This window comes from Anneissia japonica, unplaced genomic scaffold (genome assembly GCF_011630105.1).
Source record: "Anneissia japonica isolate Jap-2015-1 unplaced genomic scaffold, ASM1163010v1 scaffold287722_len911783_cov160, whole genome shotgun sequence".
Taxonomy (NCBI): domain Eukaryota; kingdom Metazoa; phylum Echinodermata; class Crinoidea; order Comatulida; family Comatulidae; genus Anneissia; species Anneissia japonica.
In genome coordinates this window covers 460894-480832 of record NW_022711579.1, presented here as the reverse complement: position 1 = coordinate 480832, position 19939 = coordinate 460894, and the positions used below count along the sequence as shown (strand labels likewise).

The 19939-nt window shown below is 33.9% G+C and overlaps 1 protein-coding gene across 1 annotated transcript; it reads right to left on the bottom strand.

Moving 5' to 3' along the window:
• Positions 1-54: 54 nt before the first annotated feature.
• Positions 55-19287, bottom strand: LOC117107559 (engulfment and cell motility protein 1-like). Its single transcript, XM_033249260.1, has 18 exons — positions 19180-19287; positions 18236-18397; positions 16059-16228; positions 15198-15297; positions 13880-13971; positions 13150-13212; positions 12764-12842; positions 11204-11254; positions 10081-10200; positions 8992-9093; positions 8029-8133; positions 7548-7656; positions 6484-6620; positions 4566-4735; positions 3856-3962; positions 3421-3519; positions 3050-3177; positions 55-2176 (listed from the first exon to the last, which is right to left on the bottom strand). The coding sequence occupies exons 1-18, from the start codon at positions 19276-19278 to the stop codon at positions 1982-1984; spliced, it is 2088 nt and encodes a 695-aa protein (XP_033105151.1). The 5' UTR covers positions 19279-19287; the 3' UTR covers positions 55-1981.
• Positions 19288-19939: the final 652 nt, after the last annotated feature.

Genomic DNA, 19939 nt, shown 5'->3' with positions numbered 1-19939 from the left:
TGTGAAATGCTACAATGGTGTGAACTTTTTTAGAAAATAAAAACAAGAAATTAATTGCAGGGCAGTGAAATTTTATTTCAGTTACCTTATCATTGTCTATTCAAATGAAACATGACTTGCTATGTCTGAAATTATAAAGTTATGAGATCTATTTCATAATTTAGCAAGCAGAGCAACAAAACCATAACCATTAAGTTTCTAGCAAATGATATTTTTTTTGCCTAATTATACTATCAAAGGAAATTCACACACAAGTTAGCTAATAATTAAAGTATATCAAAATGGACAAACATGTACAGTAGTTTTCTATATGTAGAACTGTCAACAATACATTATGATCGGCTAAATTAGCATATAAAAATTCATTAACCGAAGAGGAAGACATACAATTACTAAAAATGATATAAAATGTTTGATCATGGAAAAATGTCTCCAAGCATTAAATAGAAATAATATATTATAAAAATTAAACAAACATTAATTAATATCAAAATCATTTTACAAAAGTTTTAAAAGGTATTATCTGTATCAAAATTCCATGAAACTGTATTGGGTAATTGCACACTAAAATAATAATGCAGTTATTTTAAGCCGAAATACTTCACACAATTTTGGTTAATGAGATCAGCAATTTTACAGTAATTGAAATTAATTCAGCTGTAATTTGTCTAGTGATAAAAAAATAATACAGTAATAATAATTAGGCCTGTAGTCAGGGTTTTTTAAGAGACCATTATTTATGACAGCCAGGGGTTCAGGTGGAACATAGGTACCAGGTGGGGTCTAGGGGAAAAGGCCTGGGGTGGAGCATTCTAGTGTGTAATTGGTAAATGTTATCATTTTGATGGTAAGGTAAAGGTAGGAGAATAACCAATAACTTGCAGCGACATTGTGCTGAATTGCATATGGTCCATGACTACCTAGCAGCCGTAAAGAGGCACTCATGGTAGCTACATGTTTGCATCATTCCAACGACAGAGACTGAAATGAACCATAACCTCGGGGTAACCCCCTACTCTTCCGAAAGATGCAATGGGTTCTTTAAAGTGCACACGAGCCAGATGTATACACTGGACCTCCATTTTAAGTCCTTGTCTGAGAAGACTTGGTTCTACCAACTGAACCATGGGCGAGGAGCTGCTGAAACCAGCGCTGATGTTAAGGCTGTAGATACCAGCGCCCCTGCTTTACCGCTCCGCCACTCGACTCGCCCGCATTGTATTCGATAGAAGATGGAAGTGGTTTGGTTTATTATTAGAGGAGGAGATGGCTTTGCTTAAAAGTGGGTTTGGCTGAACCATAGAAACCACCTGGTTATGTGCTTGATAATAATTATAATAATAAATATAACAGTAAGTAACTATAATAAAAACAATAATAATAATAATAATAATTACATTCTTCGTTTTACACAAAAAGTGTGAACTTAGTAAAAAATATACTTTATATCAAAATTGCAGTTGTATTATAGAAAACGATTTGATTCACTCAACACAGTTTTATGATCACTATTAAAACATAATGCTTAAATTAGATTCTTTAAATTAGCAATTTTGACTCTTAATTAACAGATGGTAAATTATTACTTTCTTCAATTCTAAAAATCTATTTATATCAAACAGTTCGAACTAGTAAACTTGTCTATTTACAGGCTAAATACATTTTCATATAACTGGAATAAAACTGAACATTCATATTTTGAATGTACAACACTTTGAAAGAGTTAAGGCATGCATGAAAATATACAGATTTTCTTCTAATCTACTGCTATTGCAATTAAACTGGTCTGTGGTGGTAAACAATAACCAGTCTTAATAAATAACGAGCAAAGAGAAAATAACTGCTACAGCATTTTATTTAAAACCTATCTAGTAAAAAGGTATAAAAGCCAGTTGGAAAAAATGTTAAATCTGAAAGTAATTGTGCTTAGCATCAACTCTGTTGAATGGATGAGAAGAAACAATGACCTTTGACACCACAGCTATTCATAATAGAAATCATAGTTGCTAGGTGGAGGAGGGATTGGTGGGCACTCCGATGGGATCTTGATGTTGGCAGTGTCCAGTAATCGTAGCTTCATCTCCATTCCCAACAGCGTCTTGAGGTCAGACTTCGTCTGTTCACTGGTCATCTCCAACCCTCGTAAAGCATTTAAACCATCCTTCCACATGTCTAGCTGCAAGTTAAAGGATATGATATTGCAATGAGATCAGATATCCTTAAAACCAACAAAAGAATAACTGACAAAAAATGAGGGAAAAAAGAGAACTAGATTTATCAGACCACATAATGAGTAGGCAACCAACTTACCCAACCAAAATTAATTAGCAGGGAGGAAAAATAATGTGTACTTCAAAGGGCATAGACTGGTTTCGGTGATAGAGGGAGGGGAGAGTTACGAAAATAGAGAATGTGGAACTACATCCCTATTCCAAAGAAAACTTTATTTTTAGTATTTTAACCCACTTCATAATGGAACCATTCCCGCCATAGGGTGGGGGGGGGGGGGGAGGGGCACCCTTCCAGCCGATACCCATGAGTTCAGATGCAAGGTTTTAGTATCAATCAGAAATATGGGGTTTCAACAAGCTTTTGAATAACAATAAGATTCTGCAATAAATGTCTCTATAATTATATGCCTGTCTACTTTATTGGCATCTGATGCGCAAGACAAACAAAATTTTGGATATAGCCCCCTCTATGTAGAAACATGTACAGTAATGGAGCACCCTCTATGTTATTTTTTTAATTGTAATGGTTGAACTACTGCTGATTAGAGTCATCAGTTGGTATAGCTTCATTGACAGAAATTTAAATGGCCTACATTCACATTTCAATGACGAATTCACTTCATTTTTATGAATTTTAGGGTATAATCGGCCTATAAATTCTATTTTTTATAAAATTCCTATGGTGCGTGAAATAATACAATAATAGGCGTGAGACGTAAAAAGTGGATACTCGAGCGTGAGCCTCACACATTATGCATGAGAGTTGGCAGGTGTATAATTATACAGAATGTGAAGTAAATATACTGTACTGTACTTACGGCATGGATATGCGGTACATAAATATCCACCGGACTGGTACTTGCATCACCTTGAATACTAAAACCAATTCTTTTCTTTACCTTCCTTTCAGTTCCAGAACCTATTGATGTTATTTCCCTTATTTCAACTATAAAAAAAGTATTTTAGTGTTTTTAAAAAATCTTAAAATTTTGAAAAAATATTTTTAAATTATTCGACCAAAAAACAAACATTTTCCAATTATTAAGTTAATATTCTTATTAACCGACCCTGATTTTGAATTATTATTGTGTTTTGAAAAAACACTTGGCCTTAGCATATTGCCGTACATGATTGGTGCTAAGAGAAAAGGTTAGTTCCGTTGATTAAATATAAAAACAAAGATGCTTACTGGTCTGCCAGTCTTCGTTATCTGTAATTGGTTTATCTTCTGGTACGGTTACATATTGCACATACTTTTGGTTTGGTGAGAGACGACAGAAAAACTGAACTAGAGAATATTTGCAAAAGTATTCAATTTATAAAATCTATATTACACAGATCGCAGTGATTATTTCCCTTTAGGCGAAACTTTTCTTATACCTTGTTTCGCAAGCTTATTTTTTAAAGATCGTCTGAGGAGGATGGAAAAAAAATATAAATCGTTGTACTATTACTATTGTTTGTTTATTAATTTACATTTTTATTAGAAGCAAAAGGCATCATTAATGTGCTTGAGTTTAGATATAATACTCTGATACCACAAATGCCTTATTGGTTGGAACATGATTGGTTCTAGCTACAACACTTGAAAGAAACAATAAAGTAATGCAAAACAATAGATTACCTGAAGTCCTGGTGGTGCCGGGGGCAGCTGTTCCTTGCATTAAATATTTCAGTCGTTGCTGTTTGATCAGTTCAATAATCTCTGGACGAATTTTATTACGAAGTTCACTTAAATGAAAAAAGAACCACAAATTTTTATTAGTATATGAAAGGTATAAGAATTGAAAAACTGTATTGTATTTCATTTGTTAGTGCCACATCTAGGCAGACTGTGCACTGTTGTGGGGCTGGGGGGGGGGTTGTCACTCCTCCATCACAACACGTTTGTTTACCTTCCCACTTCCTGTGGGTGGAGACATAAACCTAGGTAAAGTACCTTGCCCAAGGACACAAGTATAATGTGAATTTTTGAACTTCAAACTTGAGTGTCGATCAAATCGAACGTATTTATTAATTTGTAAGGCTATGCCTTTAAGTCAAATCAAATTCAATTATGAGTCAACCAAATATATTATGACCATGGTTACACAAATCAATCGTGATGTTGGTAGTCTATGAGTGAGATACTTACCTGGATAACCGACTAATTGCCATTGTTCCCAAAACGGAACATTCCTTTGAAAAAAATGGAACAGTCCGACCCAAGGCGCCACGTGCGAACCGTCTCCCTAACAAACGTTAGGGAGAAGGGGTGTTCCGTTTTGGGAACAATGGCAATTAGTCGGTTATCCAGGTAAGTATTCACGAAATAGACTTAAAGTGCAAACGTACACAACAGGAGCTGACTGGGAATCCATTTCTTCCTTGTTTGACCGTTCTTGTTGTCTGCGTCTCTGAATTTCACTGTAGTTGAGTGCTGTTAGCTTCGTTCTGAAGGTCTCAAATGTAGAAGGCTTGTCTTTCAGTGCATACTCAATCTGTTCCTTGACAACACTAAGAACCTGTGAGGTTGGGCGATTCAAATTAATCAGGGTTGTTCACAATTATTTCAAAGTGTACAAAGAGTACTCTTCTTGCCACCAACTAAAAAAAACTGTTGATTTTGCAAGACTGTTTTTCATAATGTTTTTACGTAGTAAAACAAATCAGTTCAAAAACTACTTTATTTTCAAATATTGCAGAGTAATTCAAATCAAAATGTTGGTGTATTTTAAAAGAATACAAAGGTATTGTAGCCCCTTTCCTACCATATTTTACTTTACAACATGAAAACATTTTTATTATTGTAATTTGCTACTAAATGTTAATATCGTAGTGTGGTATTAGCGCCCTCTATAATAGACCATTCCAAAGTGCCAATCAAACTAAACAACTAACCAATTTACGCATGTTATCCCATAAACACACACGTTTGCGTATGTTTTTACACTGTCGATAGAGAGCAGCCAACTCAGTCGGCTAAACTGGGGGCAGCCACTGTGTGTGCGCTGAAGCGTAGAGACTTATCGGTCCCTAGTTCAATTCCCATCGTCGCTCTCCTTGTATTTCAGCTGGGTGGCTAAAATGCAAGTTGCAATAGCGCACCGTCTTTCGGATGAGACATTTAAGCCGTTGGTCCGGCGTGCATTATGGCTATGGCCCATGTGCACGTTAAAGAACGCAGTAGGGGATTGTCTCCCGGTGTACTGCCCAATTCACCACCAGAAGGACCCCACTGGAAACAAGTCTTCGGACTTAGTGGGTTATCCTTGGTGTAATTCACACCAAAAATACTCCATACTCCAGGGACCTTAAACAGATAAATAGGTAGACAAATTTTTTAATTTCTATAGTTCCGGTTAAAACAGAAGTTGTCTCTAGCACTTTACAATATATTACACAATAAAGAGAAAAAATACAATAATAATTTAAAAAAAATAAATAAATAAAAAATAAATAAATAATAATAATAATAATAATAATAATAATAATAATAACAATAATAATACAGTAATAATAATAATAATAATAATAATAATAATAATAATAATAGTAATAATAATAATAATACTTAAATAATAATAAAAGTAAGAATAAAAATAATAAATATAAATAATAATAATAGGACCAATAATAATAATAACAATAAATCAATAACAATAATAATATTAAATATAATAATAATGATAGTAATCACACAAGAATAAGAAAATAATAAAAAAATAATAACAAGAACAACAAATGATAACAACAATCAAATAATAATTAAATAAAGAGAATTAAAAATAATAATAAAAACAATTAAAATTTGAAAGTAATGATCGTAGCAGTCACGCAGAAACTAAGGAGGAAAAGCAAGGGAAAAGAGAAAAGATTTGAGGTGAGATCAGCAACAATATCCAATGTGCAGGGCTGAGTGACAGACAGGTTCATATAGTGGAAGGCAGTCTGGCGTGGAAGTTTACAATGTAGTTAAAGTCATGGTAAGCATTTAAAGGAACATTCTGCAATCTTAGTGATAAAAATAAAAACATTAGGTAGTTTTCGCCACACGGCGTTAACCTTAACTTTAGTACCCAACATCCAACGCAATAACTCCGCCCCTTTTGTAAAGAAATCAAAATACGCATGCGCAAACCCGTAACTAACGTACGTCCAGCACGTAAAATCCTTAAATTAACGTACTTCGCAAAGCAAGATGAGTAAATTATGACGTCATCCGTTAACGTTAAGGTTAACGTTGTGCAGCCAAAACTACCTATTAACAAACCTTATCAAGGTCATCAACGGTGGCACGCATATCGCGCCAACTTTTGTTCAACAGTTGTATGCACACACAAAAGAATTCTTCAAAAGGCTTGTCACACACAAAAAACATTGGATGATAAGTTTGAGTGCTGTCGTCAGCTGTGATAAAAAGAAAAGATGACAGGCAACTGATAAGGCGAGATATTTTTATATACCTCCTTTCATCAGATCATCAGAGGGCGGGAAAAAAATAGAGCATTTTGTTTTCCTATTTAAATGGTTTTGCCAAAAACATCCAGACGGAGGAAAAAATAAAAATAAAATGTTATTGTTGAATTTAAACAGTGTAGTTATGGGATGCTTAAATGCTTTAAATTTATATAATTAGGAAAAAATAAAAATATATTTTTTTTTAAGCTTTCAAGGCAGCGGCATGCCTAATAAAAATAAAGAGGAATTTTTTTTTCTTCTGAAATTTCCATTTTTTCATGGCGGCGGGTTCTAATTGCCCAAAAATCAAATATTTTTATTCAAAGTCATTATTGTTGGGGGCAGCAGGTTCCCCTAAACAATGTCGCCTAATAGAGTGGACATAAGAGAAATTTTAACCTACACTATTTTTATAAATACCTTCCTTTTATAATCCAACTTTCCTATGTTTTCTTTCTTCCTATTAATGCATGAAGTTTGTATTGTAAATTTCACAATCGGAATAGAGCCAGGGTCCCAAGTTGCGGAAGTCAAATTCTTGGAGAAGTTGTCGTACTAATCAGTTTGAGTTTACGATGCGCGTACTAGGGAAAGCGCATGTACAAGGACAAGCCTGAACAAATATATCATCATGTTTACCATGAAAACAAAAAGGCTTGGGCAGGTTTTGGTCACTGTTTATACGTTACCAAGTATGTTCGATAAACCATATATCTGCCTCTGTTTTTAAGCATAAGAATGGGAAAATATAGCTTAGCCTAATTGTTAAAATTTGTTAAAAACACTGGAGAAATCCAGGAGAAGTTAAAATTCCGGTTCTGAGAATCTATCAGTCCTTGTTTAGTAAAATAACAAAGTGGAATAGAAAACACCTACGCATTTCTCCAACATGCAGTATGCTACAGAGTAGATTGGTCAACGCAATTCCGGTTCTACCAAACGGACACTCATGAGCATCTCCACGGCAAGAATTCTCAAGTACAATCTGAATGAACAAATAAAAAAAAAACAATCTAGTACAATATCATTTGGAATAATGTGTCCTGTACAGAAAAATGAAAGAGTAAGTATCCAGTTTGATTTATGGTGGTTGGTACAACAACTGATGGTAATACAAAGGTCTTGGATATAAATCTTCAGGCCGACAGTCACTGCACTCGATGGTCGCTGACAGACACGATTCTATTTAAGATTCAATGACACTATGCACGTGCAACTAGTCGTTTTTAATAACGATCTGTGCTGACTGCCATCAACAATTAGCAGACAGCGTTGCGTCAGATATTCAGCTTAGGAAGGCCAAAAATACCATCTGTTACTTAAATATAAGTTGATAAGAATATAGTACTGTATTTACCCGTGTATAGTTGCCTGTGTGTTCGGTGGCAAAGTAGTACATGCAGTTGAGGGCAAGGATTCCAGGTGGGGTCACCATGAAGTCATTGATGGGGCTCTCACAATCCTATAAATATAAACAATTAAAAGAAAATTTGTTTAAAATTAAAGAAAACTGATATTGCTAATAATAATAATAGTTTTTATGAAGTATGACAGTGTTTGTTATGTGCAGGGGTAACGTGCTGATGTACCCAATCCCCCTTTAGAGTATTCACCAACGTTTCTCAAGATTTAATCTACGGAAGATAAACATGACCTCCTATCCTCTGGACCCTATACCATCTTGGCTTCTAAAACAATGCCCCGATAAACTCCTTCCCACCATCTGTGACATCATAGATCACTCTCATCTGGATTAGTTTCAAATTCTTTCAAAGAAGCATGTTTAACGGCACAAATCCTCTCTAGACCGGGAGAGTTTAAATAACTATCGTCTGATTTTAACTTATGCTTTTTATTGCAAACGCTATTGAGAGATGTGTCATATAATTTGCACGGTAAGAGGCTTAATACCGTAAACACCATTCAACTGAGACCGCTCAAGTATGTTTCAAAATTGATTTACTTTGTGCGGTAGACATGAACAGCGAAGCACTACTAGTGCTGCTTGATATAACCACAGCATTTGATACTATAAACCTCAAGATACTACTGCAAACTTGCAAATCAATAGGAAGTTGACGGAACCATTCTCAAATGGTTTCAATCTTTCATGCTACACCGCACTCAATCTGTCGTCATTAATAACTCCAAATCATTAAACATGGGCGTAGGTAGATTGTGCGAGGTGAAAATACTAAACATGACCATTAATGTTTTCATTGGAATAGGGATTTAGTTCCGTATTCTCAATTTTCGCACCATGCAGTCAAAAACCAGCCAGTTGTAGATATGATAAATGTATGTAGATATGTAAATTTACCTGAAAACCAAGTTTTTTGAAATATTTGTTTGATTTCGCATCCATGTCGTTTCCAAATGCAATCCTTATCAACTCATAGATATCTTGTTGAAGTTCAAATTGCTATCAAGAAGTAAAAGAAACAACAATGAAAGTTAATCAACATACATCAAACGATAGTGATAGTAATAATATCATAAATTGTCTTAAATCAAAGTTTATTCCAGAGCCTTGGTCGAGTCCAGTGGACGAGCAGTAAGGTAGAGTCACCGCTAACTACAGCCTTTAATGTGGACGCTGGTTTAAGATGATTTTCGCCACAAGGGTTTGTTTGGTAGAACCAAGTCTACTTAAGCCTAAAAAATTTTTATTTGTTTGCCATCAACCGCCACCCCTAAAATCCCGAAAAAAAGGGGCGGTTTTTTTTCTTCTAAATTTCTTTTTTTTTAAGTTTTAAAGATCAAATGAAAACCGCTTTTTCGTCGATTTTGGCACAGATCCGTGTTATATGGAAATTCTTACCATTTTAAATTTTTTTTTAAACAAAAATATGACCTTTTTTCTGTGAAATCGCAGTTTTAACGAAGTTTCTATGATTTTACGAAAAAAAAAAAAACATTTTCCCACCTGCCCCTGTATTTAAATTTTTACAATTTGACAGCGAACAAACAAATTTTTTTTTAGGCCTTATTTATGGCCTTAAAATTGAGGTCCAGTATACATATTTGGCTTGTGTGCACCTTGCATCTTTCGGAAGAGCTGTGGGTTACCCCGATGCTATGGTTCATTTCTGTCTGTCGTTGTAGATGATGTGAACGTGAAGCTACTACAGTATAAGCATTCTTTATGGTGGCTAGGTAGTCACAATTCAGCAAGTTATAGGTTATTTTCCTACCCTCTACCCTCCCCTTTAACATGGGAATAGGAGACTTAGGCTGACCACTGGAGACTCATTCATGTGCTATAATATGAGTCAACCCACTCAACATTTAGTCAACATTTTTTCTGCTGTTATTTGCATTTGCTTAAGATTTAGATATATTTTCTAAATTATGCATGTGTCCTTTATAATTGTGGATTAATGGTCCAATGGTTAGAAGTCCAACTTACCTGTGTGTTTACATCAATTGGCATGTTCAACTTTTTATCTAAAAGGTTAAAGGTTAACTGTTGAAAGACGTAAATCTGATGAAGCATCTCACCACCGCTGGGCTGTAAACGGATAACTTTCTATTGGGATACAGAATAATGCCAGCAATGTTATAAAAAATATAATAGAATATACTGTAATAAAAAATAGAGATTATACTAATAATGCTATAATAATATTGTTACTAATAAGACAAAACTTTTTTATACCTTGTTTTGTTTGTAACTTATTTTTTTTTAAGAACATCCAAGGAGAGTGGAAAAAAATATAAAAATAATATTTTCTAATTATTTTTATTTAACAAATAATTTTGCCAAAAACATCCAGATGGAGGAAAAAAATAAAAATAAAATGTTATTGGTGAATGTAAACAGTGTAGTAATGGGATATTTAAATGCTTTAAATTTATATAATTAGGAAGAAATTTACATATCCTAATTTTGGAGATTTCAAGGCAGTGGGAGGCATAATAACAATTGTTTTTTTTTTTAACTTTTATTTTTTTCCAAAATTTCCATTTTTTGTGGCGGGGGATGTGCTACTTGGCCAAAAATTAAGTCCCACCTAACATTAACAATTCATTGAATACTATTTAAAGCAATCAATAATAATCATTAATAACAATAATTAACGCTATAAAGATATGAATTTGCATCAGGAAAATATCATAGGAGTGATACTAACCAAAAAAATTCACAACTGATTCGGGTGGAAATCGAACCCACAACCCCCCCAGGTATCTAGCCTGATGTTCAAAACTGAATCACTTGCAAATTTTTTTTCCCTAGTATTTGGGGACGTACTGAGTATTCGGTACGATAACACGTCAGGTAGGGCAAAACATCATTAATGGTTAAAGATAAACCAATAATAAAATACTTTTAAAACACAGAATATCAGTCTGTTAATAGTAGAACTGAGCATGAAGTGGTTTAAAAGCAGTCCATGTGAAGGGTTTTGGAAGCACACTGGAAACATCAAAGTTTGGGTGCGGCCCTTGGTGTTAAATCAAACATTGTCTTTGGCCCTCTGACCCACTTTTTGCCCACCTTTGTTTATAAGAGTTAAGCAAAATGGCCTCACCTCAAGAATTGCTGTTCTTACGTCTTTTGAAACAAGAGAATCTTCAAATCTCTATTTTTGAAAAAAGTTAATTAAACAAAGTATTATAACCACAAAAGGTTTAAGTTCTCTTTACATAAACTGAAACAAAACTTTGATTTTTTTTTCACAGTGAATAAAGGGGAGGCGCTGGGCCAAAATGATTAATTAAACTTCGTAGTACAATTAATAAAAACATTGTTGGTGAAGTTTTCAAAGCTTCACCCAGCAACATAGTTAAAAACCAGCATTGTAAATCCTTCACCAGACTATCAAATTTTAATTTGACAAAACAAGTCGTATGCCTAAATACCGTCATGATGACATCACGTCATGCCGATACACAGACACGTCATGACTATGTACGGGCATACAACAGTTTTTTGTCAAAAACAAATTTGATAATGTGGACAAAGGTTATAGAGTACTACAGTGTTACGTCACGATACCAAGTGATACTACTCCATTGCTATCGTTTCAAAATGCGTTCAACTTGACGCCATTTTTGCCACTAACAAACCATTGATCCCAATTCTAACGTAATTATGAAGATGTTGTATCTTAATTTTTCCTTGTAAATTTTAATTGATGTTTAAATGTGTGTTTGAAAACTAATATAACATGAGCTTTTGTGTTTTTAGTACATTTTGATGGTAAAATATTAGATTTTAAAATGCCTATTCCAGAAAGTCTATGCAGTCATTCAGGCGTAATGAACGATACCCTACGTCTGTTGACAACAGAGAGTACCACCTAGCGTTGTGACGACACAACTGTGGTACTCTATATGGGACTGATATTTTTTATAAGTTTACGGAAAATATATCTCACTTATTCAGCACAACAAGCTCCAACAATGCGAGTACTTTTTATGTGGCTGAGGCTTACTCAAATTACAAAGTATTGAAAGATAGGGAAATTATGGGGCGGATTGCTATAAAACGGTCTTAACTGGCAGTGTCCTCAAAAAAAGCCGACTTTATCACTTAGACGGTCTTACAAGCACTCTCTGGTAATACAAAAATCGAGGGCGCTGTTACACATACATCACGCTTACTCGATTTATGTATACACATTGCACATGTATCAAAATGAACGTAAATAAATGACGACTTGATTTTACAGTCGCTGAGAAGTTTGTGGAATATTTGCATGATTTGTTGACAATCTAGGCCAGGTCTAACACCTGTAACGCCAAGATGAAAATGATAGACCATTTTAAGCCTCCACCACGCAGGCTTTAAAATTTAAGATGGTCATCTGGTTAGACCGCGGTATAGCAATGGTCTATAATCGTAGACCAGTAGTGACATCACGATTATAGCTGGCTAAGCGTTAAGACCGTCTAAATACCGCTTATAGCAATGTGCCCCAGATTTTTGGAAGCTAATGACAACTGCAGCAGAAAATATAATGTAAAAATTAGACACTCTTACATGAAATCAACCAATCATTTCACATGTGAGTGTTTTTATTCACTAAATTGTTAGACTTATTCAAACATAATGTATAAAAATCAACTGCATGAAAAATTAATTTTACCTTTTTCCTTTCAGGAGGCGCTCTTAGGTACAAAGCATTCATCAGTGCAATACTACATTGTTGAATCTCCGAGCCTCGACTATGAACAAAAACGCAAACGATTATGGCTTTTGATATCAAAGATTTAGAATGATTCGATCATTAATATATTATTATTTTTATTCATTATCTCAAACCTATACAATTCAAGAAATCGACCCAAGAACTTGAAAAATAGAGGAAGGCAAAACAACTATAGTAAAAGAATTGTTTACTGTATGTATTCCTTTAAATAATATCAGTCTAATTCAAATATGTTCAGCAATATTAAGTAAATAATTTTTTTTTTATTAAGTAAATAAATTTTCAGCAATACAAATTAAATTATCATTAAAAATATAGCTCACCTCAGATGGGGAATAAGGTCATCAAAGAGAATATTGTTGGCAACGATGGTATATAAAGTTTGACTAAAAAAGATAAATAAAAAAAAATTAATATAATTAACATAACTATAAAATTTTATTTTGTCTCATTTATATAGTTTAAATTTCTTTACCTGAAAATTAGCAAAAATTTATAAAAATAACCTTTGAAATTAACTTGCTCATTCTAAAGTAAGTACATTATAGAATCACTAATTACAGGCGTTTCTATTTTTGTTATGACTTTCATGTGTTAAAATTAAGGGTAAACAATTTTAAATACATTTTCTATGTCCCGTTTGTCATATTACTTTAAATTGGGCAGACAATTTTTGTTATGCTGTTTTCATGGATAATATATCTTTAACTTCAGAGCAATATATGCTTTTGTTGTTGATGGTTTTGACTTAACTATTAAGCGTTGGTGATACTGATGTTTTCCAACCTCGAGGTTGGGGTTTCAATTTGACATAATTTATGCAGCAAACTATGGAATTTCCCCCATAGGCATCGTTCCAATGACTGGGGTAATAATGTGGAAAAGCGCTCTGAGACTTAGTCGAATAGAGCGCTATATAAAAAGCTGCATATTATTATTATTTGTTGTTAATAAACATTGAAAAAAGTTTAAGACATTTTCACATTAAGCTTAAATCAATGAACAAATATATGGGACTGATTTAAATAAAATTAAGTAGAATATATATCTCACCTATTTAGCACAACAAGCTCCAATAATGCGAGTGCCTTTTGTGTAACTGTGGCGTCTGAAGGGCCCTTTGACTTCTTAGCATACTCTGTCACCTAAGTAATAAAACATATTTAAAGAAATGTTACTTATAAACATTGATAAAACTGCTCTCGAGTCTATTAAACTTATTTTCAAAAATTCTTTCTAACATGGATAAAAACTATAACACAAGTATCTCATACTTTCAAGATAAAAGAATTTGTCAAAAGCATAGTTGAAGATGACACAGAGTATGCTAAGAAGTCAAAGTGCCCTTTGACTTCTTAGCATACTCTGTCACCTAATTAATAACAAAAATAATGAATGAAATGTTTATATAAGGCATCTTTTATTCAATCACTGTAAAATTAAAATCTTAGTAGCAAAGAATGAATTACATTTTGAAAGTACAGTACAAATTCGGCAAATTAATAAATTAATATGTATATACAAATCCATAAATGAGTAATTAATAAAATTAGCTATGCAATTTACAACCGTTAATACAATAAGACACAAAAAAATGTCAAAAAACAGTTAAAATACGCCTGGTTCTCACGAGAGCCCTAGTATCCGGATCGGGAGCTAACCGTTAGCGCTAACCATTAGAACCTGCGTGAGAACGCCCGATCGGTTAGCTAACCGTTAGCGGTATCCGGATACGCTAACGGTTAGCAAGCGCTATAGGTTAGCAAGTTGAGGGCGTTTCTATCATCAACCAATCACACGTACGCGTTTACAATTTCCAGTTTCTTATTGGCCAGTGATTCGATCATCATATTGTTGGTATCCAGATCAGGATTTTCTCGCATGAACGCACGGCAGCTAACAGTTAGCAGGATCCGGATCCTGCTAACTGTTAGCTGCTGTGTGAGAACATAGCCAATGTGTACTTATGCACCTTGGTAACTGTACTCAATACTGTAAAATCCTATTTTTGAATCATTCTTTCTAGTGACTTGGGTAGAATCTATACTTTCTGATGCTTCTTAAGATGTGTTTGCAGTGGATTAAGTTCGGTCAACCTGAGCATGTACTTGGACACTTTGAAAAAAATAAATAAATCAAGATGCCTAGAAAGTGTAACTAAGGGAACATTGGCCAGGAAGAATAACCATACTGTTCCTCTAGAGAGGAAAAGTCTGATGAGAACACATGCTAATACTATGTTGATTTTAGTATTACTATGAAAAGGTAAAAGGTCATTGCAGTTTGCTTTTTGAAATTTAATCCGTCTTTATTTCAATCATAATGTGATTTATAAACTTTTTAAAAAACATAATTTCTAGGCCAAGCTTACCTGACTGACAAACTCTGGTGATAGTGTACCCCATGGGACTAGCCCATGTTCCATGATTTCAAGGATTGCTGTTAAAGAATGTGCTAGCACGGCACCAGGCCTAAAAAATGAAATAGATAAAAAGACATAATAATTACAACTGAACACACATTCCAATTTAAATATCCTAGGTTCAAAAAACAATGAGAATGTAGTGTATCATTTTATATAACTTTTTTTAATAAAAAAATTATTATGGCATGGTAAAAAGCACTGATCTCTACTTCAATAGCTGGATTGCTCATTGGCTGGTTTCGTGAAGCCACCAACGACATGTTGGGAAGCTCCAAATGTCACAAATACGTCATCACAGCTCAAAAATTTTGAAATGGCATGACGATCACAAACAACGCAACATCATTTGTGCTTTTGAAAAAATCATTTCGTAGTATTTCAGGAATCGTCATTTTTAACAATAATAATAAACTAATGCAAACTAAAACTTGTCTAGACTTGTATGTCACTTGGGCTCTTGCATACAGCATCTTTGGCCTCAGTTTTACCTGTACAGTGAATGGCCAATGAGTGATCCAGCTATTAAAGTAGAGATCAGTGGGTAAAAACATGCGAATATAATGCTTATGCAAGAGACGGATAAGTTTCCGGACGATTTTTGCTTGCCTGCAGGAGAGCACAAAGTCTAAAAAGTCTCATTCAAAAGACAGTGCCCTAACTTGTATTTCAGGCCTCTAGCTGGAACATGTGAGCAGCTGATGGAATTGAACTGGTGACCAACACTATCTTCACGATTCAGCACACACACATTGGCTACCGCTAGTTCAGCTCCCTAAAATTATTAAATTCTAATTATTAAATACTTACAAGTTTCCACTTTCTAGGAATCTTAATAGCAGTTGAACCCCATGCTCTTCGATGAAGAATTCTACGAATGTAAAGTCCAAAGCACTCATGGCAAGCTGTTTGAGAGCCTCACGATTCTCTTGCTCTTCTTTACTATTCATTCGACCAATCAATCTATGAACTGCTTTCCTCTAATTTACACAAAGAAAATGAATATATTGTATTTAACTATATTTTATTACATATTTGTGGACAGACAAGAGTAGATGGCACTGGTTTTAATAATTTTAATAATAATTCTTTATTGGTCCTCATTCTAATTGGAAATATAAAGTAAAAAACAGCAGCACTTTTGAGACTAACGTAGTCTATGTCAAAGTCAATGATAAAAAACAGTAAATAGGCAGTAAATACAGTACATAGACTTATTCTGTATGTTATTTCCCACAGTTTCTTATCATTGATCTTTTGTTCTTTTAATACTGTTTATTTAGATTCCTTATTTTGGCAGACTTGTATTTGCTTTGTACACCATTCTTTGTTGTTTTAGGACCGCCCCCATTATTTCAGTTGTATATTATAGTTGTTTCTTATCCCATTTGTACAGTCTCCTGATGAAGTCCACTGTGTGGACGAAAGCTAGAGAATAAATTATATATTGTTAGTCTCAAAAGTGCTGCTGTTTTTTACTTTATACTTTCTATACTGTACAGACTAACGCGGCTATACTTTTTATTCATTTAATTGGAAATATGAAATTTGGGCTGGGACTTTGGGGACCCGCGTCAGCTGCAGTGTAGCGCCACCTGACTTAACTACAACATATTGCGGACACATACGGATACAAACTTGTCCTTAAACCCGCCTAATTCTCAATATGAGGGTTATTCGACGAGCAAAGCGATACTGGCCAGGTTTATACTAGGATCTTCGGCACAAGAGGCAGGAGACAACAACTCTCAGCCAACCACTCAGACACATACAGAAGAGACACTTAAGTTACTGTACGAGCCAGTCCATGCTTTGAGCCCTATGAAACTTCAGCTGCATTTGCATTACAACTGAAATATCATGTTATATGGTATAACTGTTCCACTGTTCTGAATATTTAAAAAAGTGATTTGAAAAACAAATGTATTAATTAATCTGATTTCGATGATCAAGAATGATCAGGGGTGGATCCAAAATCTTTGAAACAAATGGGCACCAATTTCATATGGGCCTAGATGTAATATATACAAATAAATAAGTATCAAACATTGGTTCGAGTTCAGTATATGCTGTTAGGAAATATTGTAACATTTACTATTTGTATGCAATTTTGTATTTTTTTTCGGTTAAAAAAATAAAAGACAGCACTGGCAAACCTGGAGGGTACAGTACGTCCCCCCTCCTCAAATCTGCACTAGGATTTTATGATTATTAGGGGGATGATAATGGGGAGATTTTGAAAGCTAATGACAACAATATCTGCTGATGGTGATGTTGATTACTATGGTAGAGTTTTGTCCAAACATGGCTAACAAAAAATTTCGAAAATCTAATGCAGGCTATTTTCATTTATTGAACAAAATTGTTTGCAATCTAAAATTCATGTACGATGTTTCAAATACATCATTGTTATCATTGTATTTACCAAAAGGCATGGGTTGATCAGTTATGGTTCGCAATGAACCCTAAACCTAGCCCTAAGCTATATAGGAAAGAAAATTCTAATTGCAGACTGATCCTGAATTTTAAAATTCACTTACTAATTCATTTACTTTTGGAAGCACAACAATTAAATCCTTGATGATAACGAACAAGAGGATGATTATTAAGATAATGAATGGTAATACAAAGTAGATATGATGATGATAGCGATGATGATGATAACGATGTTGGTGATGATGATAATGTTGATTGTGATGATAATGATGATGATGACAAAAACAATGATAATGGTGTTAATGTTAAAGGTGATGTAATGATGTTTATGGTGATTATGATTGGCATGATAATGATGCTGGTAATGATGATACAATGATGATGATTATGATGAAGATAATAATAACAAAAATGATGATGACAATGGTGGTAATAATGAAGGTGATATAATGGTGTTTATTGTGATGATGATTATTATGATCATGATTCATGATGATGATGATGACTAATAATTATCAATTTCTAAGATTATTATGATGATTACCACTTACTGGTGATTCAGACAATGTCAAAACAATGCCATTTCTCAGTTTGTTGCGATTATTCTCAGTTATGTAAAATGACGTTTCAGTGTCCACCAAAGCATAAGAGGATGGATCCTTTAATCCCCACGACTGACTGAGATTTTCCACCATTTGTTCCACAGACATACCCTAAAAAATATCCCAACTATATATTTTAAAGACATTTTATCAATTGTTGTACAGCATTTACAGGCACTGTCCAAACAGTCATTACTAATGTCACTGATTTACACACTGGATGTTAGGCGAAACTTTTTTATACCTTGTTTCAGCAGACCTGCTGCCCGCCAATACAAATTTATAATTTTGAATAATATAAAATTTTATTTTTGGCCAACTAACCACGTAAATAAAAATGGTTCGAAAAAAAAAAAAATAAAAGGTTTTCTTTATTTTTATTACGCCCCCTGCTGCCTTGAAATCTCCAAAAATAAGATATGTATATTTCTTCCTAGATAAATTTAAAGCTTTTAACCATCCCATCACTACACTGCTTACATTCACCAATAAAATTTTATTTTTATTTTCTCCTCCATCTGGATGTTTTTGTCAAAACCATTTTATAAATAAGAAAACAAAACTTAATTTTTTTTTCCGTTCTCTTCTGATGATCTTTAAAATACATAAGTTTGTGAAACAAGGTATAAGAAACGTCTTGCCTTACGACTTATGATGATTAAAATTATACTGTGTCTCTGTTGCCCAGTTTATCAACTACCAAACAGTAATTAATCGGAGAATCATTAGACAGGGGCAAAAAGTTGTGTACTGCAGAAAAAATGTCATGCCCCAAAATTCATTAATAGACTATGAAGAGATATAGTTTTAATGCTCATTCTGAATTTTAATTATTAGTAAAAACTACCATATTAAATACATTGTTTTTAACAATATGACTTCTTTAAACATACCGGGTTAACGACAAGGAATTGGGGGTTTTTGTCTGGCATTGTTACAGCGAATCTGATCTCTGAGATACAAGAAAGACGTCCTGGAGTTATCTGCGCCATCTTGATTACCTGAAAACATCGTCCAAAGAAAATTATTTAATACTAGGTTTATAACAATTATTATTCTATCCTTTCGAATGTAGACACTAGGTTGTTTGTCTCTCCACCCCTTAATGTAAAAATCTTCAACTATCAGTTGGCAAATGTGGATGTTCAGACTATTCAATTTTGGGCGCTAATGCACTTTAGTACTGTAACACTTCTATCTTCAAAACTTGTCTTTTTACCTACTGTGTGCTCCTAACAATATCTTACGGTGTTTCTTCATTCAGATTCTGCTTAATAACATCGGTTTTTAGCATTTTATTACTAAAAACCACTGCCTATGGCTCCAACCGTCATCTCCAATGGCGAATTGGCGATCGAGCCTAATGCTGTTGCCAGAATTCAAACTTTATGATTTGGTGTTGCCAGAATTAGTAAATCAAAATGAAGCTTCAGATATTCTGGACTTATTGTAGAGCGCAAGACTCCACTAAAACAGTATGACAATTTTGATGGCTCGTGAAAGAAGGGAAAAGGAAGGCAGCAGCACATGCATACATTATGAAAGAATGTATACATAAATATATGTAGGTCCTAAGTGCAATGTCCTAAGTATAATAATGGCCATGATTGACAAATGATTGATTGAAATAATTTTTGGGTCTAAATATAATAC